The sequence below is a fragment of the Bombina bombina genome, chromosome 1 (genome assembly GCF_027579735.1).
Source record: "Bombina bombina isolate aBomBom1 chromosome 1, aBomBom1.pri, whole genome shotgun sequence".
NCBI lineage: Eukaryota > Metazoa > Chordata > Amphibia > Anura > Bombinatoridae > Bombina > Bombina bombina.
In genome coordinates, this window is record NC_069499.1 from 1,010,921,301 (window position 1) to 1,010,942,910 (window position 21,610).

The window sequence follows — 21,610 nt, forward strand, 5'->3', positions numbered from 1 at the left end:
AAGCAGAGCTTTTCCAAGCTACCAACTTCAGCTAGCTCAGAAATTAAACATTAACACCCAGGACATGGTATCTATAGAGCCAACATAGGCTAATGTAGAGGATTTATATAGGTGGGTAATAGGCTTCTTAAAGTTTGACTTATGTTGAACAGGAGGAAAAGTTTCTTAAGACTGTTTAACCCCTTCTAAAGCATAGGAACCACCACAAATCTGACAAAAAAAAAAAACACACTTAAAGTCCACAAACAAAAAAACAACAGTGGCAAGTTGTAGGGTTTTATTTTAAATAACCTACAATCAATTAATGGCATTTTTCATGATAAAAATATAAGATAAGAAAAATAAAAATAAAAGGAACAAACATTGGATGAAGAGACTGTTTAGAAGTCACTTATACCCAAGAATCTTAAAACTAATGTAGATTGTATTTTTTTTTTCCTTTAAAAAAAAAAAAAAATTCACATTAAAATTCTCTTTACAAGTTTTTGTTTCTTATTTTCATACAGTTAAATAAATCTACACTGTTCCCAACCATTTGTTTATGGCCATTACCAATATATTTCCCTAATATCAGTGATTTCTGGTGGAGTTATTTTCAAGTCTTTAGAAGTGCAACTGTTTTGAGGCCATTGAAACCCCCAATCTCAAAACAGGTTCATGGAAAACTTTACATTAAGTAGCTTTAACATGTGAGATGCTGCAGACATATTTGCTGTACAAATTAGGTTACTCAGACATGTTGGTGTTAAAATTGACAGTTATATGGGAGAATGATCAAAAATGTTCCTATTTCTTTTTTGATGGGTCCATCACACTTTAAATACTCTTAAATGTTGTAAATCAAATTCATTTTAAAAACATTTCCATGTGAAAACTATTTTACATTTTCTTACACTTCGAACAATTGTCATTCTTAATGCTACCAAAAAAAAAAAAAAAAAAAATTCAGATTAAATAATTAAAATAAGAAAAGAAATTCACATTTCCAAAAAAAATACAAGTACACTTTGCCTCTTAATATCCAGGTCACATTTTTCTTATTTTTTTCTTCAGTACTCCCGCCAACATGATGAAACCAACGCAGTAAGTTGAAGGTCTCAATCTGTGCCTCACTAAGTGAGTAAAGGGAGGTTTAAAAGATCTTTCAAGACAAGGTAAGGGGATATGTTCAGATGAAAGGGAAAGGAAAGGGTGCAGTCCTCTATTAAAAAAATAAAAGAATTTTTTTTTTTTAAATTCTACACATTTTTAAAAGTGGATTTGTTTGTCTGGGGAAGCATTAAAAACAAGACAACTTTAGGTTCCTATTTTGTACATATGTATATATTTGTCCATGGGACAATATCAAAGGCAGTGTGACATCTAACTTCAGTTCAATTCTTGATGTAGATTTAAAATCCTTTCCCTTAGATTTTCACAGGCCACTTTCCCCCTCAATTAAATCTGAGGCATATCCCCTTGCCATCTTAAAACAAAATATTATTATAAAGTTCAGTTGATAAAAAGTAAGGCTCACAGCTCAAAGTCTTTATGAGACATCCAGGCTTAAAAATAAAGTTAAAACCACATTCGCTCGAACACACATTAAAATTCATAGTCTTCCTCTGCCATATCTAAGGCCCAAGCAAACTTTTCTCGCTGAGTTTTGTTATAAATTTTCTCTATAGGAACGTCATACTTTTTGCACCTAGATGAAAAAAAGAAAAAAAAAAAAAAATTATATCAAGAGGAAGACCCTTACTTTTTTGCTTAAGATATACATGATTAGCTAAGACATTACATCAGTTTCAGAATTTAAATTCTTTGGCAGCTGAATATAAAAATTAGTACCCCTGTTTGTTTTTTGGCATCTTACCAAGCTACAGAAATCCTGGGATCCAGGTAATTGAGTTTGGAGGTTCCAAGTGCAATTTGCTTGTTCTCCTCACGGTCCGTTGCTTGAACCTCCAACTTCATTAGTTGCTCCTCGAACCTCTGTAGAGCTTTCTTCTTGCTCTCAACAAGTCTGCAAAAGTCCAGAAAGTATTACACTCTAAAATAGAATTTCACTCCTAGACAGAAGCATAAAAAAAACTAGTGATGACAAAGGAAAAAAAGGAGGAAATTCATGCTTACCTGATAAATTAATTTCTTTTACGATATGCAGAGTCCACGGGTTTCATCCTTACTTGTGGGATATTAACCTCCTGCTAACAGGAAGTGGCAAAGAGCACCACAGCAGAGCTGTTACATAGCTCCTCCCCTAACTCCTCCCCCCAGTCATTCGAACGGAGATATAGGAAGAGAAAGGAAAAGCTAAAAGGTGCAGAGGTGACTGAAGTTTTGAAAAATAAAATAAATCCTGTCTTAAAATGACAGGGTGGGCCGTGGACTCGGCATATCGTAAAAGAAAGAAATTTATCAGGTAAGCATAAATTTCCTTTTCTTTTACAAGATATGCCGATTCCACGGGTTTCATCCTTACTTGTGGGATACCAATACCAAAGCTTTAGGACACAGATGAAAGGGAGGGACAAGACAGGAACCTAAACGGAAGGCACCACTGTTCGAAGAACCTTTCTCCCAAAAATAGCCTCAGAAGAAGCAAAAGTATCAAATTTGTAAAATTTGCAAAAAGTATGAAGGGAGGACCAAGTCGCAGCCTTACAAATCTGTTCAACAGAAGCATAATTTTTAAAAGCCCATGTGGAAGCCACAGCTCAAGTAGAATGAGTCGTAATCTTTTCAAGAGGCTGCTGTCCAGCAATCTCGTATGCAAGGCGGATGATTCTTTTCAGCCAAAAAGAAAGAGGTAGCCGTAGATTTTTGATCCCTACGCTTTCCAGAATAAACAATGAATAGAGAAGATGTTTGACGGAAATCCTTGGTCGCTTGTAACTAAAACTTCAAGGCACGAACCACGTAGAAGTTATGTAACAGACGTTCCTTCTTAGAAGAAGGATTAGGACACAAGGAAGGAACAACAATTTCCTGATTAATATTCTTATTTGAAACAACCTTAGGAAGAAATCCAGGTTTAGTACGCAAAACCACCTTATCAGAATGAAAGATAAGATTTGGCGAATCACATTGTAACGCAGAAAGCTCAGAAACTCTTCGAGCAGAAGAGATAGCAACTAAAAACAACACTTTCCAAGATAACAGCTTAATATCTATGGAATGCATTGAAGAACATTAAGAACTAAATTCAGACTCCATGGCGGAGCAACAGGTTTAAACACAGGCTTGATTCTGATTAAAGCCTGAACGTCTGGGACATACGCTAGACGCTTGTGTAATAAAACTGACAAAGCAGAAATTTGTCCTTTTAAAGAACTAGTAGATAACCCCTTCTCCAATCCTTCTTGGAGAAAGGATAAAATCCTAGGAATCCTAATCTTACTCCTTGAGAAGCCCTTGGATTCGCACCAATAAAGATATTTACGCCATATCTTATGGTAAATCTTTCTAGTGACAGGCTTGCGAGCCTGAATCAGAGTATCAATGACCGACTCAGAATCCCCGCTTTGATAAAATCAAGCGTTCAATCTCCAGGCAGTCAGCTGCAGAAATGTTAGATTTGGATGTTTGAACGGACCTTGAATGAGAAGGTCCTGCCTCAGCGGTAGTTTCCACGGAGGTAGAGACGACATGTCCACTAGATCCACATACCAAGTCCTGCGTGGCCACGCAGGCGCTATTAGAATTACTGAAGCTCTCTCCTGTTTGATTCTCGCAATCACACGGAGTAGGAGAGGAAAAGGAGGAAACACTTAAGCCAGGTTGAACGACCAAGGTACTGCTAGAGCATCTATCAGTACATCCTGAGGATCCCTTGATCTGAACCCGTAACGTAGAAGTTTGGCATTCTGTCGAGATGCCATTAGATCCAATTCCGGTGTGCCCCATTGTTGAGTCAATGATGCAAACACCTCCGGATGGAGTTTGCACTCCCCCGGACAAAAAGTCTGACGACTTAAAAAATCCGCTTCCCAGTTCTCTACTCCTGGGATATAGATTGCCGATAGATGGCAAGAGTGATTCTCTTTGATACCTCTATCATTGCAGGAGAACTCCTTGTTCCCCCCCTGATGATTGATTGAAGAAATTAAAACTATCATTTTATCACCACTACCACTTTACCCTTCCTATTACTAGCATAGGCAAAGAGAATGACTGGGGGGAGGAGTTAGGGGAGGAGCTATGTAACAGCTTTGCTGTGGTGCTCTTTGCCACTTCCTGTTAACAGGAGGTTAATATCCCACAAGGATGAAACCCGTGGACTTGGCATATCTTGTAAAATAAATTTATGCTTACCTGATAAATTTGTTTCTTTTTAGACACAATGAGTCCACAGATTTCATCCTTACTTGTGGGATTCATAACCAAAGCTAGAGTACACGGATAAGGGAGGGACAAGACAGGGAACCTAAATGGAAGGCACCACTGCTTGAAGAACCTTTCTCCCAAAGCAGCCTCAGCCAAGGCAAAAGTATCAAATTGTAAACATTCTGAAAAAGTGTGAAGAGAAGACCAAGTTGCAGCCTTGCAAATCTGTTCTACAGAAGCTTCATGTTTGAATGCCCATGAGGAAGCAACAGCCCTAGTGGAATGAACCGTAACTCTGTCAGGAGGCTGCTGTCCAGCAGTTTCATATGCAGAATGGATGATACTCTTCAGCCAAAAGAAAGAGGTAGCCGTAGCTTTTGGCCCTTACACGTTCTAGAGAAAACGACAAACAGAAGAATTAGGACACAAGGAAGGAACAACAATCTCCTGATTAATGTTCCTGTCTGAAACAACCCTAGGAAGAAACACTAGTTTAATACGTAAAACTACCTTATCCAAATGAAAAATAAGGTAAGGCGAAATGTATTGCAATGCCGAAGGCTCAGGCACTCTTCGAACTGAAGAAATGGCAACGAGAAATAAAACTCTCCAAGATAACAACTTAATATCTAAGGAATGCATAGGCTCAAACAGAGCTCCTTGAACTTCAAACCAATTGCTTCTCCATGGAGACTGAATTTAGTTCTTAAACACAGGCCTGATTCTAACCAAAGCCTGACAAAAGGAATGAACATCTGGGACATCCGCCAGACGTTAGTGCAACAAAATAGATAAGACAGAGATCTGACCCGTTAGGATTCCCAGAATTTTGTCCTTTCTCCAAGGAGGATTGGAGATGTATTTATTAGCAAGTTCCCTAACTACTCCATGAGTAGCCTTTGGATTCACACCAATAAAGATATCTTATTGTAAATCTTTTTAGTCACAGGTTTACGAGCCCGAATCATGGTCTTTATGACCGAAACAGAAAACCCCTGCTTGGATAGAAATAAGCGTTCAATCTCCAAGCAGTCGGCTTCAGAGAAACTAAACTTGGGTGAAGAAAAGACAGTTGAATGAGAAGGTCCTGGACCTCGACCCGCAGCTCAGGATCTTTACATACTGTCAGGATGCCATGAGATCTAACTCCGGCTGACCCCATTTGCGAATCAGACTGGAAAACACTTCCAGATGGAGTTCCCACTCCCCTGGATTAAAGGTCTGTCCGCTCAGAAAATCCGCCTCCCAGTTGTCCACCCCTGGGATGTGAAACGCTGACAGGTAGCAAGAATGGGTCTCCGCCCACTGAATTATCTTGGTTACTTCTGTCATCGCTAAAGAACTCCTCGTTCCTCCCTGATAGATGTAGGGTACTTAAGTAACGTTGTCCGATTGGAACCCGATAAACTTGGCCGAGGCTAACTGAGGCCAGGCCAGAAGAGCATTGAAGATCGCTCTCAGTTCCAGGATGTTTATAGGAAGAACAGACTCTGAGTCCAATGCCCTGAGCCCTTAGAGAGCTCCAGACAGTTTCCCACCCTAAAAGGCTGGCATCTGTTGTCACAATCACCCAAGATGGTTTGCGAAAGATGATCCAGAGACAACCACCATTCTAGATTAATCTGAGGAGACGAGTCTGCATAATCACCGTTCCATTGCCTGAGCATGCTTAGCTGCAGAAGTCTGAGATGGAACCGAGCAAACGGAATGATATCCATTGCCAATAACTTCCATGCACTGAGTCACTGACGGTCGGAGGACTGAAGGGCTAGACAAGTATCGATAATCTTCGATCTCCTGACTTCTGTCAGAAAGATCCTCATGAATACAGAATCTATTATGGTTCCCAAGAAGTCATCCTTGTACTTAGAGTCAAGGAACTTATTCCCAAATGTATCTTCCACCCGTGAGTGCTTAGGAAGGTAACACCAGGTCGATATAGGAAGCTTGCTTGTTGAAAAGATGGCGCCTGAACTAGGTCTTGTGGTCGGAGAAACCCCAGAACCATTTAAAATATTTTTAGAACCGTGGCTAGAGCGAAAAGGCAGAACCACAAACCGGAAGTGCTTGTCCTGGAAGGCAAACCTCAGGAACTTGTGATGAACCCTGTGAATGGGAACATGTAGATAGGAGTCCTTTAAATTCATAAATTGACCCCTTTTGGATCAATGGGAGAATAGAACGTATAGTTTCCCTCCTAAAGGACGGAACTCAGAAATTTGTTTAGACTCTTGAGATCTAAAATTGGACTGAAGGTTCCCTCCTTTTTGGGGACCACAAACAGGTTGGAATAAAAAAAAACGGACCTTGTCTCTGTACTGGGACAGGAACAATCACTCCCATGATAGAGAGGTCTTTTACACAATGTAAGAACGCCTCTTACTTTATCTGGTCTGCAGATAATCTTGAAAGTAGAAAGCTGCCTCTGGGAGGAAAACTCTTGAACTCCAATTTGTATCCCTGGGACACTATTGCCCAGGGATCCTGAATGTCCAGAACCTAGGTTGGAACAAAGAAAAATAGTCTGCCCCCTACCAGATCTGGACCCGGACTGGGAGCACGCCCTTCATGCAGTCTTGGAATCAGCAGCAGGCTTCTTGGACTGTTTGGCCTTGTGTCAAGACTGGTGGTCTCCATGCAGGTTTGAATTGTTCCTGCTTAGAGGAACAGGAAAAAATTCCCTTGAAATGCCAAAATATATTTTGTCGTCCCTTTGCTTGTTTCTCTTATCCTGAGGGAGTAGATAACCCTTACCTCCCGATATATCAGAAATCATTTCTGTCAAGCCGGGGCCAAACAAGGTCTTCCCCTTGTAAGGAAAGTCTAGAAGCACAGACTTTTATAACACGTCTGCAGACCAAGGTTTTAACCATAGGGCTCTGCGGGCTAGGACAGAGCCACCTGAACTTTTAGCTGCCAGTTTGAGGAGTTGGAGAAGAGTCTTTAATGAAGGAATTAGCCAGCTTCAGAGCTTTTATCCTGTCTAGGACCTCCTCCAAGGGAGTTTCGGTCCTGAGAGACTCAGAGAGATCATCAAACCAGTATGCTGCCGCACCCGTGTCGGTAGCAACGCACGCAGCAGGCTGTAATAGTAGACACTGGAGAACATAAATCTTCCCAAGTAGACCCTCTAACTTTTTAGCCTCAGGATCTTTGAAAGAACAACTCCTCTATGGGAATAGTAGTTCTCTTGGCTAAAGTGAAAACAGGCCCTTCCACCTTAGGAATAGCCAGCCAAGCCTCCTTGAAGGCATCAGCTATGGAAACATCTTCTTAAAGATAGGTGAGGGAAAAAAAAAAAAAAAAAAGGATCCCTGATCTCTCCCATTCTTCAGTAACGTTCTCTGAAGCTCGCTATGGAACAGGAAATACGTCTGGACAAATATTTTGAAACTCCTTACTCAGTTTACTAGACTTTAAAGTAGCCACCACTACTGTGGATTTTTCCTTAGTAATTATTTTAGTAGCTCTTTTAGGGATTGGAAATAAAGCAGCATAGGAAGGAACCTCAAAATATCTGTCCAGGTTACTAGACTGCTGAGGGACAACCACCACTGTGGAGTCCCTATTGTTCAAGGTAAACAAAACCTCCCTAAGGAGCAAAGGTATTCTAGCTTAAATCTGGAAGATACCACCTCCGAATCTGTTAGGGGTAATCAACCCTGGGAATCTGAAATTTCTCCTTCAGAAGCTACTGCAGCACCCTCCTTTTCTGGTTGCTGTGAGGAAATGTCTGAAATTGCGACAATGGCGTCAGATACCTCGCTTACTGAATGTCTGGCCCCTCTCTTACACTTACCCTGTAACATAGGAAAGGCGGACAAGGTATCAGAAATAGTTAGACATAATAGAGGCTATGTCTTGTAAAGAAATCCCGAAGGGACTATAGCGGAACTGCAGGGCACTGCTTGTGAGGGCGGTAACATTTGGGACGTTTGGGGAGATAGCTGTGGCATAAATTGACCTTCAACATTAGACTCTTGGACAACATCTGCCTTAGAGGAGATTGGCTCTGAATTTTTTTTTTTTTTTTTTTTAAATCTCTATAACTTAAAGTCCTTTGAATACATGAAGGACATAAAGGGATTGGTGGTTCCACATCAGTATCAAAACACAACACATTGCAAGCGTTTTCAATTCTCTTCCGAATAAAATAACCCCAGCACCTCCACTCTACTGAAGTGCTAATATTGCTCAGTATAAGATAATATTGCAAAACGATCCGTAACAAATTTGTGTCTGCACTAGAAAAACATGACTATCATGCTATTCTAGGGCAGAACAGGAGGTTACACACTTAGTTAGATCCTGAGAGCGCTACTGAAAGGCGACAAAATACCGGAAAGGACCCCCCATCGTGGGCGTGTTCTACACATACACTGTGAAACCACCGGAGCCTAAATAAATAATCCTCTAGCAAAGTACCACTTTCTCTAGCCCCAGTGCCCTGTTCCTTACACTGCCCAATATAACCTTCTGGCCAGAAAGTATTTGTGTCCCCACATAAAGTACTATGCAATAAAATAAGCCCTTTATGTCTGAATCCTCTTATTTGTGCTGTAAAATAAACCTGAGTCCTTAATCCCAGAATGTAAGGCAGCACTTACCTCATCTTCTGCCTGGCAGTAAAGGGCAGATCTCAGGCTTGAGAGGTCCTATCCCTCACATCGACCTGAGGAAAAACGAAATGCTGAGTGAACCACTACCTCAGACGGAAGGATTAGGGCAGAAAATAAGTTCTGGGAGGCGCAGTGAGAATTATATCCCACAAGTTCCCATTGCTTTAAAGTCACCAAAAGCTCTAATGTAGAGACTGATATGGACCACAGCTACACCCTAGAACAAAGCAGCACACTCTGGCACTACTTTAAAAATAATAAACTCTTGATTAAAGAATCTTTTCTAACACCTCACTTCACCTCTTCCTATCACTAACGTAGGCAAAGAAAATGACTGGAGTGGGAGGGAAATATATATATATATATATATATATATATATATATATATATACATACATATATATACATACACACATACATACACACACACACACACACACACAGGGAGTGCAGAATTATTAGGCAAGTTGTATTTTTGAGGATTCATTTTATTATTGAACAACCATGTTCTCAATGAACCCAAAAAACTCATTAATATCAAAGCTGAATAGTTTTGGAAGTAGTTTTTAGTTTGTTTTTAGTTATAGCTATTTTAGGGGGATATCTGTGTGTGCAGGTGACTATTACTGTGCATAATTATTAGGCAACTTAACAAAAAACAAATATATACCCATTTCAATTATTTATTTTTTACCAGTGAAACCAATATAACATCTCAACATTCACAAATATACATTTCTGACATTCAAAAACAAAACAAAAACAAATCAGTGACCAATATAGCCACCTTTCTTTGCAAGGACACTCAAAAGCCTGCCATCCATGGATTCTGTCAGTGTTTTGATCTGTTCACCATCAACATTGTGTGCAGCAGCAACCACAGCCTCCCAGACACTGTTCAGAGAGGTGTACTGTTTTCCCTCCTTGTAAATCTCACATTTGATGATGGACCACAGGTTCTCAATGGGGTTCAGATCAGGTGAAAAAGGAGGCCATGTCATTAGATTTTCTTCTTTTATACCCTTTCTTGCCAGCCACGCTGTGGAGTACTTGGACGCGTGTGATGGAGCATTGTCCTGCATGAAAATCATGTTTTTCTTGAAGGATGCAGACTTCTTCCTGTACCACTACTTGAAGGTTTCTTCCAGAAACTGGCAGTAGGACTGGGAGTTGAGCTCGACTCCATCCTCAACCCGAAAAGGCCCCACAAGCTCATCTTTGATGATACCAGCCCAAACCAGTACTCCTCCTCCACCTTGCTGGCGTCTGAGTCGGACTGGAGCTCTCTGCCCTTTACCAATCCAGCCACGGGCCCATCCATCTGGCCCATCAAGACTCACTCTCATTTCATCAGTCCATAAAACCTTAGAAAAATCAGTCTTGAGATATTTCTTGGCCCAGTCTTGACGTTTCAGCTTGTGTGTTTTGTTCAGTGGTGGTCGTCTTTCAGCCTTTCTTACCTTGGCCATGTCTCTGAGTATTGCACACCTTGTGCTTTTGGGCACTCCAGTGATGTTGCAGCTCTGAAATATGGCTAAACTGGTGTCAAGTGGCATCTTGGCAGCTGCACGCTTGACTTTTCTCAGTTCATAGGCAGTTATTTTGCGCCTTGGTTTTTCCACACGCTTCTTGCGACCCTGTTGACTATTTTGAATGAAACGCTTGATTGTTCGATGATCACGCTTCAGAAGCTTTGCAATTTTAAGAGTGCTGCATCCCTCTGCAAGATATCTCACTATTTTTTACTTTTCTGAGCCTGTCAAGTCCTTCTTTTGACCCATTTTGCCAAAGGAAAGGAAGTTGCCTAATAATTATGCACACCTGTTTTAGGGTGTTGATGTCATTAGACCACATCCCTTCTCATTACAGAGATGCACATCACCTAATATGCTTAATTGGTAGTAGGCTTTCGAGCCTATACAGCTTGGAGTAAGACAACATGCATAAAGAGGATGATGTGGTCAAAATACTCATTTGCCTAATAATTCTGCACTCCCTGTATGTATATATATATATATATACACACACACATACACACACACATATATATATACATATATATATATATATATATATATATACACACATACACATATATATATACACATATATATATATACACATATACACACACACACTGTGGTGCTCTTTGCCTCCTCCTGCTGACCAGGAGGTGAATATCCCACAAGGATAAAATCCGTGGACTCATCGTGTCTTTAAAAAGAAAATGTTCCGTTTGTTCAGGACATGTACACAAGCCCTAGACGTCATTCCAGCAGATCCTGGAAGCTATAACAGTAAGTTTTATAGCACACAATGAAATGATGCACAGAAACTTCTTAGAGCATATAATTTACAACTGCATGTAACATAACAAAAACACAGAAGAATTAACACACACAAAAGGGGGAAAAGTTTGCTTTCTAGTTGGAGATTATGTTCCTTTCTATTTTGTATACTGCCATCTGCTGTGATGAAGCCCATGAGGATAATTTTTTTATTTAGTTCCCATAGAATATGTAGGTGTACATTTATTTAAAATTACTAAGTTATGACCCAGATATAAGATTTGTTACAATAATGCTGCTACAATCACTCACAAAACTGTCAGATTGAAATAATCTATCTTTATTCAGACATACTTTTTAGTCCTCTCATCCCGCTTGACCTTGGCGTCTGCTTTGGCACTCTTCAACTCTCGTCGGGCATCTGCTAGCTGATCTTTTTTAGCATCAATCTAAATATAAGAAAAGAATTTAGGTGTGCAACTAATCATCTTCCATCATTTCAAAAAGCTTTTTAGGCAAGAAACTTCCTTTATAAATATGTGCAATCTGTGATGTAAAAGTTATTTTATTTAAAAATAAATTTTTTTTTAACAGTTTATGTTCACTGAATAAGAGCCAAAAGAGCATCAGCAGTAACAATCTATCAGTTATGAGCATTAGTAGTATGGAATTTTATAGATCAAATCCAGGTAAGTCAATCTTCCAGCCTAACCTTTGTCTGCAGGTTCATCATGGACTTCTCAAATGTTTTTGGAGGTGCACGTTGATGGTTACACAGGATGGCAACTGCCCTGTTGGCACGATTATAGGACAGGATCTTTGCAGCAATATTGTCATCAGCTGGGTTGGACACACACACACACACAAAAACAAAAAACACCAATATTACTCATCTTTTAAAATGGCAAAGGGATAAAACAAAAACATAAAAATTAGAGTCAAGTTTAAAGGTGTACCCAAGTAGGCTACAACAATTTAGTAGCAAGACTTAGAAAACCCAGAAGCCCTAATTTAAAAAAAAATAAAAACATTTATATATCCCTCACAAAAACTCACAAATATAAGCTTACTGGTCCTTCCCCAATAATATTTAGAGTAATATGCTATGTTTTCAAAATTGTCTGCCACCTCTTGTCATCCAGTAGGTTAAATTCAAACAAATAAAAAAAAGTAGAAAGTTAGCAGGTCCATTTAATTGCTTCCTTTTCTTCTTAAACAGGGAGAGGCCACAGCTGCATTCATTACTTTTGGGAAATACAGAACCTGGCCACCAGGAGGTGGCAAAGACTCCCCAGTCAAAGACTTAAATACCTCCCCCACTTTCCTCATCCCCCAGTCATTCTTTGCCTTTTTATCACAGGAGGTTGGCAGAGAAGTGTCAGAAGATTTCGGAGTAGTCTCTTATGGAGGGTAGTACTCTTCGAGATGGGACTGGAGTTTTAAGTAGTCGTGTCAGCCTCTCAGTGAGAGCTTGGATGAAAGTTAAGAGTCCAGAGATGCAGGTAGAGTCTCTTTGCAAAACAATTCCGACTCATTAACAGCTCTATAAGCAATCAGCGTTGATTAGTTTCGCTGCCTGCTTTCTTCACTCAAGTCCATGTCAGAAGCGATGCTACTCTGTCATACTTGACAGGCCGTGTTACTTTTCAACGGCATAGATTCTGGTAAGATCGTTTCATTTTTTATACATGTTTGATAAAGCAAGAAGACAGGGTCACAGTGTGACTCCTTTTATCTGTATAGAATCAAGGGTTAATATCTCCTGAGGGGGATTATTGAACAGTGGGGAATAATCTTATATATTTATTTGATTTTATGCTGCTTTTATGTGTGAGATGTTATGGGCTCATAGGCTGTTATGGAACGTACAGGTTTCACTTTAAGAGCCATGCAGCTTGCAAGCTTGGCGCACTTTTTCTCATAGCAGGGACGGTGCTGCATTGTGCACCATGGGATTCTTTCCCTCTTTCCTGACCGGGTGTCTATCAGAGAGGAGTCCTAAATCTCTGTACTGTCTGGGTCATAGGAGGTGGTGAGTGCCCCAGCCATTGGGATATAAAGGTGCAGTTTTTTTTTAATAAAATAAGATGTTTTATATCTATAGTTCTCTGGTTATTGCACTAGTGATGGAGGATTCTGTTACTTAGAGGGCACTCCCTCTATTTCTAAAGAGTAATTCCTGTTTATACTAATAGGGTTAAGCAATTCCTGTTTATAATTGTGAGGAGGCCTTAGTTCCGCCCCCTCAATTATGTTCCATATGCCTTGATAATGTGATAATATCAAACATGTTTGATACCATTGAGCCGTCCACCTCTGAGGAGTTGTTGTTCAGTGAGGTGCGTACCCTACCCTACATGCTTATCTCTCTAAACATGCAGTTTCCCATAGCATTGGTGATCCTCTGGAGGGGGCCATTTTTTCACCAGACGTTACTGCGCAGTTCAGACGGTGGTGTCTGCGGCCTTTAATGCTTTGCCTCTTCCTGCTAAGCACAAGCGAAAGGGTACATATTGCACTCCTTCCCAGAGTACATCAGATAATTTATTGGATTTAACTGATAGGGTTATCAGAATGTTCCTACTCTGAAGTCTCAGAACTTTATCTTCTGGGTCGGAGTCTGCTGCATCTAAACCACCGGCTGCGGAGGAACCAGACTTTTAGTTTTAGGAATCTGCACTCTTTTCTAAAAGAAGTTTTTGGCGAATTCAGAGGTTCCAAAGGCCAAATTGCCTGATGAACCTTCAATTCCTAAATTGGATAGAGAGTTTGAAGACAGGGCGGTATCTTACCCTTCCCTGCTCCTGTTAGATGGCAATTCAAAGAATGAATGGGACAGGATTGGATTCCTTGTTCCCCCTCTTCTCCCTTCCACAAATTGTTCCCGGTCCTGGACTCAATGAAGTTGTGAGGTTCCATCCCTAAAGGGGATGGCGCTGTCTTCACCCTTGCTAAACGTATTACTATCCTGCTTGAGGATAGCTCTACGTTTAAAGAGCCCATGGACAAAAGGATGGAAACTCTTAAGTAAGATGTTTCCACATACGGTATATTTGTTTCAACTGGCGGCGGCTGTTGCTGGAGAAACTACCTTCTGGTGTGACTCCTTATAGGATTTGATCGCGTTGGAGGGTCCCCTCGACTTTACTCAGGAAAGATTTACGGCCTTGAGGGTTGCCAATTCTTTTATCTTATGCTATTAGGCAGATTATTTGCATAAAATGTTAAGGCTTCAGCTTTTTCAGTTCAGGACCATCGGGCTCTGGCTGAAGTCATGGTCTGCGGATATGACTTAAGTCTAGACTTCTTTCCATCCCCTTTAAGGGAATGATTGTTTGGTCCAGGCCTGGACTCAATTATCTACACGGTAACAGGGGGCAAGGGTGCCCTCCTACCGCATGAGAATATGAACTAGTCTAAGGGACAATTTTCGTTCTGATAAAGCCCATGATAGCAGTCCTCCGCTAAGCCTGGCCAAACCAAGAGCTCTTGGAAGTCGGCTCAGTCCTGGAATAAATCCAAGTAGAGCAAGAAGCCCGGGCGGTCCCCAGTCCTCTTCTGGATCGTATAGGTGGCAGACTACCGCTCTTTCAGGCGCTTGGTTCAAGGACGTGCAGGATCCATGGGTCCTGGAGGGCATAGCTCAGGGTTACGAGATAGGTTTCAAGTCTCAGCCACCCAAGGGCAGTTTCCTCCTCTCTCTCCTGTCATCCGGATAAGAAAGGAGGGAAGCCTTTCTGGGGTGCATATGGGATCTTTCCTCTTAGGAGTTCTTGTCCTGGTGCCTATCGCACTGAAAGGTTTGGGATACTATTCAAACCTTTTCGTGGTCATAAGGTAGGACGGAACTTTCTGTCCGATTTGGACCTTAAGTGCTTAAACAGGTTTTAAAATGTCCCTTCAATCAAGACTGAGACAATAGGTCCATTCGTCTCCTTGTTCGAGAAGGGCAGTTCATGACCACGATAGATCTGAAGGATGCTCCCTTCATGTACCAATCCTCAAGGATTGCATTTCTGGACCAGCACTTCCAGTTTATCGATCTTCCGATGGGTCTACCTGTGGCTCCAATAAATTTTTCGAAGAGTGGACCATTCAGAATCTCTCCTTTGGCTTCTTCGATCCCATGGATGGAAGATAAATCTAGAGAGAGTTCTCTTGTATCAAGTACCAGGGTAGAATTTTCGGGTACTAAGAAATATTCTCATGTCTATGGAGTCTATTTTAAACAGACCAGAAACTTTGCAAGCTAGCTTCAACATGTCTTGCCCTCCAGACCGCCTTAAGGCCATCTGTGGATCGGTGTATGGAGGTGGTCTCATGGTGTCCAGCATGGACATCATTTCCTTTGCCAGGTTTCACCTCAGACTGTTGCAACTGCGCATGCTGCAGCAGTTGAACAGCGATCTTTCGGCTCTGTCTCAACAGATTTCTCTGGACAACAGATTGAGAGAATTGCTCTCTTGGGTTTTTTGTCTAGATCACTTGTCCCAAAGAAACGTCTGTCAAGACCATCCTGGGTGATTGTGACTACAGTTGCGAGTCTGTCAGGATGGGGAACTGTTTGGGGTGCCAGAAAGGCACAGGGCCTATGGACTCAGAAGGAAAATGATCTTCCCGATCGCATTTTGGATCTTCTGGCAATATATAATGTTCTGAAGGCTTGGCCTCTGCTGGGTTCGTCCCAGATTATCAGATTCCAATCAGACAATATATCCTCTGTGGTTTACATCAACCATCAGGGGGGAATGAGAAGCTTCCTAGCTATGAGGGAAGTATCTTGGATTCTAGAATGGGCGGAGACCCACATTTGTTCGCTGTCAGCGATCCACACTCCGGGTGTGGACAACTGGGAAGCGGATTTCCTCAGCAGACAATCCTTTCATCCGGGGAACATTTTTCTTGACACGATCACTTTTCTTATCCTGAGGGAGGAAAAGTCCCTTTCCTCCCGTGATGTCAACAATTATTTCCGTCAACCCCGGCCCAAACAAAGTCTTTCCTTTGTAAGGAATCACCAAAAGTTTAGACTTAGATGACACATCCGCAGACCAAGATTTTAACCATAAAGCTCTGCGGGCCAGTATGACAAAAACCGAAATCTTAGCTCCCAGCTTTATAACCTGAAGGGAAGCATCCGTTGTAAAGGAGTTGGCCAACTTAAGGGCCTTTATCCTATCCTGGATTTCTTCAAGGGAAGTGTCTGTTTAATAGATTCAGACAATGCATTAACCAGTATGCTGCCCCACTAGTTAGTGACAGTAGCAATACAAACCGCGGGTTGTCATTGTAAACCCTGGTGTACATATATCTTCTTGAGTAACCCCTCTAACTTCTTATCCATAGGATCCTTAAAAGAGCAACTATCCTCTATAAGAATAGTCGTTCTCTTGGCTAGCGTGGAAAATGCCCCTTCCACTGTGGGTACCGTCTGCCAAGATTCCTTGATAGAATCTGCTATAGGAAACCTCTTTTAAAATACAGGGGATGTAGAAAAAAGGAAATTTATGCTTACCTGATAATTTATTTCTTTTACGAAATGACGAGTCCACGGATTTCATCCATACTTATGGAATTACGCCTCCTGGTCAGCAGGTAGTGGCAAAAGAGCACCACAGCAGAGCTGTATATATATATAGCTCCTCCCTTCCCTCCCACTCATTTGACCGAAGTTAGGAAGAGAAAGGAAAAGCCAAAGGTGCAGAGGTGACTGAAGTTTAACAAAAATAAGTAAATACCCTTCTTAGAAATGACAGGGTGGGCCGTGGACTTGTCATATCGTAAAATAAATTTATCAGGTAAGCATAAAATTCCTTTTACAAGATATGACGAGTCCACGGATTTCATTCTTACTTATGGGATACAATACCAAAGCTATAGGACACGGATGAAAGGGAGGGACAAGACAGGAACCTAAACGGAAGGCACCACTGCTTGAGGAATCTTTCTCCCAAAAACAGCCTCAGATGAAGCAAAAGTATCAAATTTGTAAAATTTGGAAAAAGCGTGAAGAGACGACCAAGTTGCAGCCTTGCAAATCTGTTCAACAGAAGCATCGTTTTTATGCCATGAAGAAGCCACAACCCTAGTGGAATGACCGGTAATTGTTTCAGGAGGCTGCTGTCCAGCAGTCTCATATGCCAGACGGATGATACTCTTCAGCCAAAACGAAAGAGGTAGCCGTAGCTTTCTGGCCCCTACGCTTTCCAGAACAAATAAATAAAGAGGATGATTTGACGAAAATCATAAGTCTCCTGCAAGTAAAACTTCAGGGCACGAATGACGTCCAAGTTATGCAACGAACGCTCCTTCTTAGGAGGATTAGGACACAATGAAGGAACAACAATTTCCTGATTAATATTCTTATTAGAAACAACCTTAGGAAGAAAACCAGAAGAAATCGCAACCAAAAATAAAACCTTCCAAGATAACAACTTAATATCTATGGAATGCATGCGTTCAAACGGAACCCCTTGAAGAACCTTAACTAAATTCAAACTCCAGGGTGGAGCAATTGGTCTAAACACAGGCTCGATTCTAGTCAGAGCCTGACAAAAAGATTGAATGTCTGCCAAACGCTTGTGTAGTAAAATCCAAAAAGAAGAAATGTGTCCCTTTAAGGAACTTGCTGACAACCCTTTCTCCAATCCTTCTTGGAGAAAAGATAAAATCCTGGGAATCCAAACTCCACTCCATGAGTAGCCCTTAGATTCGCACCAAGAAAGATATTTACGCCATATCTTATGGTAGATCTTTTTAGTGACAGCCTTACGTGCCTGAATTAAAGTATTAATGACCGAATCAGAGAACCCCCGCTTAGTTAAAATCAAGAGTTCAATCTCCAAGCAGTCAGCTGCAGAGAAATTAAATTCGGATGATGGAAGGGTCCCTGAATGAGAAGATCCTGCCTCAATGGAAGCTTCCACGGCGGCAGAGAGGACATGTCCACAAGATTGGCATACCAAGTCCTGTGAGGCCACGCAGGCGCGATGAGAATTACCGAAGCCCTCTCCTGTTTGATTCGTGCAATCACCCGGGGAAGGAGAGCAAACGGTGGAAACATAAGCTAGGTTGAACGACCAAGGCACTGCCAAGGCATCTATCAGTTCGGCCTAAGAATCCCTTGACCTGGATCCGTATCTTGGGAGCTTAGCATTCTGAAGAGACGCCATCAGATCCAACTCCGGTCTGCCCCATCTGAGAATCAGGGTGGCAAAGACCTCCGGATGGAGTTCCCACTCCCCCGGATGAAAAGTCTGCTTAAAAAACATAATTTATGCTTACCTGATAAATTTATTTCTCTTGTAGTGTGTTCAGTCCACGGGTCATCCATTACTTATGGGATATATTCTCCTTCCCAACAGGAAGTTGCAAGAGGATCACCCAAGCAGAGCTGCTATATAGCTCCTCCCCTCACATGTCATATCCAGTCATTCGACCGAAACAAGACGAGAAAGGAGAAACTATAGGGTGCAGTGGTGACTGGAGTTATAATTTAAAATTTAGAACCTGCCTTAAAAAGACAGGGCGGGCCGTGGACTGAACACACTACAAGAGAAATAAATTTATCAGGTAAGCATAAATTATGTTTTCTCTTGTTAAGTGTGTTCAGTCCACGGGTCATCCATTACTTATGGGATACCAATACCAAAGCTAAGTACAAGGATGATGGGAGGGACAAGGCAGGAACATTAAACAGAAGGAACCACTGCCTGTAGAACCTCTCTCCCAAAACCAGCCTCCGAAGAAGCAAAAGTGTCAAATTTGTAAAATTTGGAAAAAGTATGAAGTGAAGACCAAGTTGCAGCCTTGCAAATCTGTTCAACAGAGGCCTCATTCTTAAAGGCCCAGGTGGAAGCCACAGCTCTAGTGGAATGAGCTGTAATTCTTTCAGGAGGCTGCTGTCCAGCAGTCTCATAGGCTAAACGTATTATGCTACGAAGCCAAAAAGAGAGAGAGGTAGCCAAAGCCTTTTGACCTCTCCTCTGTCCAGAGTAAACGACAAACAGAGAAGAAGTTTGTCTAAAATCTTTAGTTGCCTGTAAGTAGAACTTCAGAGCACGGACCACGTCTAGATTATGCAAAAGTCGTTCCTTCTTTGAAGAAGGATTAGGACATAATGATGGAACAACAATCTCTTGATTGATATTCCTGTTAGAAACAACCTTAGGCAAAAATCCAGGTTTAGTACGCAGTACTACCTTGTCTGAATGAAAGATCAGATAAGGAGAATCACAATGTAAGGCAGATAACTCAGACTCTTCGAGCCGAGGAAATAGCCATCAAAAACAAAACTTTCCAAGATAAAAGCTTAATATCAATGGAATGAAGGGGTTCAAACGGAACACCCTGAAGAACTTTAAGAACCAATTTTAAACTCCACGGAGGAGCAACAGCTTTAAACACAGGCTTAATTCTAGCCAAAGCCTGACAAAAGGCCTGGACATCTGGATTCTCTGCCAGACGTTTGTGTAAAAGAATAGACAGAGCTGAAATCTGTCCCTTTAGCGAACTAGCGGATAAACCCTTTTCTAAACCCTCTTGTAGAAAAGCTAATATCCTAGGAATCCTTACCTTACTCCATGAGTAACTCTTGGATTCGCACCAATATAAATATTTACGCCATATCTTATGGTAAATTTTTCTGGTCACAGGTTTCCGAGCCTGTATTAATGTATCAATAACCGAATCCGAAAACCCACGCTTTGATAGAATCAAGCGTTCAATTTCCAGGCAGTCAGCCTCAGAGAAATTAGGTTTGGATGGTTGAAAGAACCCTGAATTAGAAGGTCCTGCCTCAGAGGAAGAGACCATGGTGGACGACATGTCCACTAGGTCTGCATACCAGGTCCTGCGTGGCCACGCAGGCGCTATCAGAATTACCGATGCCCTCTCCTGTTTGATCCTGGCAATCAGCCGAGGTAGCAACGGAAATGGTGGAAACACATAAGCTATGTTGAAAACCCAAGGGGCTGCTAATGCATCTACCAGCACCGCTCCCGGGTCCCTGGACCTGGATCCGTAACAAGGAAGCTTCGCGTTCTGGCGAGATGCCATGAGATCCAGATCCGGTTCGCCCCAACGACGAATCAGTTGAGCAAATACCTCCGGGTGAAGTTCCCACTCTGCCGGATGAAAAGTCTGGCGACTTAGGAAATCCGCCTCCCAGTTCTCTACGCCTGGGATGTAAATCGCTGACAGGTGGCAAGAGTGAGACTCTGCCCAGCGAATTATCTTTGAGACTTCCAACATCGCTAGGGAACTCCTGGTTCCCCCTTGATGATTGATGTAAGCCACAGTCGTGATATTGTCCGACTGAAATCTGATGAACCTCAGTTTTGCTAACTGAGGCCAAGCTAGAAGAGCATTGAATATTGCTCTTAATTCTAGAATGTTTATTGGGAGGAGTTTCTCCTCCTGAGTCCACGATCCCTGAGCCTTCAGGGAATTCCAGACTGCTCCCCAGCCTAGAAGGCTGGCATCCGTTGTTACAATCGTCCAATCTGGTCTGCGAAAGGTCATTCCTTTGGACAGATGAACCGGTGACAACCACCAGAGAAGAGAATCTCTGGTCTCCTGGTCCAGATTTAGCAAAGGGGACAGATCTGAGTAATCCCCGTTCCATTGACTGAGCATGCATAGTTGCAGCGGTCTGAGATGCAGGCGCGCAAATGGCACTATGTCCATTGCCGCGACCATTAAGCCGATTACCTCCATGCACTGAGCTACTGATGGGCTTGGAACGGAATGAAGGACACGGCAAGCATTGAGAATCTTTGATAACCTGGACTCCGTCAGGTAAATCTTCATCTCTACAGAATCTATAAGAGTCCCTTGAAAAGGAACCCTTGTGAGTGGTAACAGAGAACTCTTTTCCACGTTCACTTTCCACCCATGCGACCTCAGAAATGCAAGAACTATCTCTGTATGAGACTTTGCATTCTGAAAACTTGACTCTTGTATCAGAATGTCGTCTAGGTACGGAGCCACCGCTATGCCTCGTGGTCTTAGTACCGCCAGAAGTGAGCCCAGAACCTTCGTAAAAATTCTCTGGGCCGTGGCTAACCCGAAGGGAAGAGCCACAAACTGGTAATGCCTGTCTAGAAAAGCAAACCTTAGGTACCGATAATGATCTTTGTGAATCGGTATATGAAGGTAAGCATCCTTTAAGTCCACCGTGGTCATATATTGACCCTCTTGGATCATGGGTAGGATGGTTCGAATGGTTTCCGTCTTGAACGATGGTACCCTTAGGAATTTGTTTAAGATCTTTAAGTCCAAGATTGGTCTGAAGGTTCCCTCTTTTTTGGGAACCACAAATAGATTTGAGTAAAATCCTTGTCCCTGTTCCGATCGCGGAACTGAGTGGATCACTCCCATGATTAAGAGGTCTTG

The 21,610-nt window shown here is 41.9% G+C and overlaps 1 protein-coding gene across 1 annotated transcript in view; it reads right to left on the bottom strand.

Annotated features, from left to right (window-relative positions):
- Positions 1-262: 262 nt before the first annotated feature.
- TOP1 (DNA topoisomerase I) overlaps positions 263-21,610 on the bottom strand; it is a 268,572-nt gene continuing 247,224 nt past the window's right edge. The window contains exons 18-21 of the mRNA XM_053714593.1: positions 11,928-12,055; positions 11,570-11,664; positions 1,856-2,005; positions 263-1,687 (exon numbers count right to left, since the gene is read on the bottom strand). Of these exons, the coding sequence (XP_053570568.1) occupies positions 1,585-1,687; positions 1,856-2,005; positions 11,570-11,664; positions 11,928-12,055 (476 nt within the window). The 3' untranslated portion in view covers positions 263-1,584. The remainder of the gene's footprint in view (positions 1,688-1,855; positions 2,006-11,569; positions 11,665-11,927; positions 12,056-21,610) is intronic.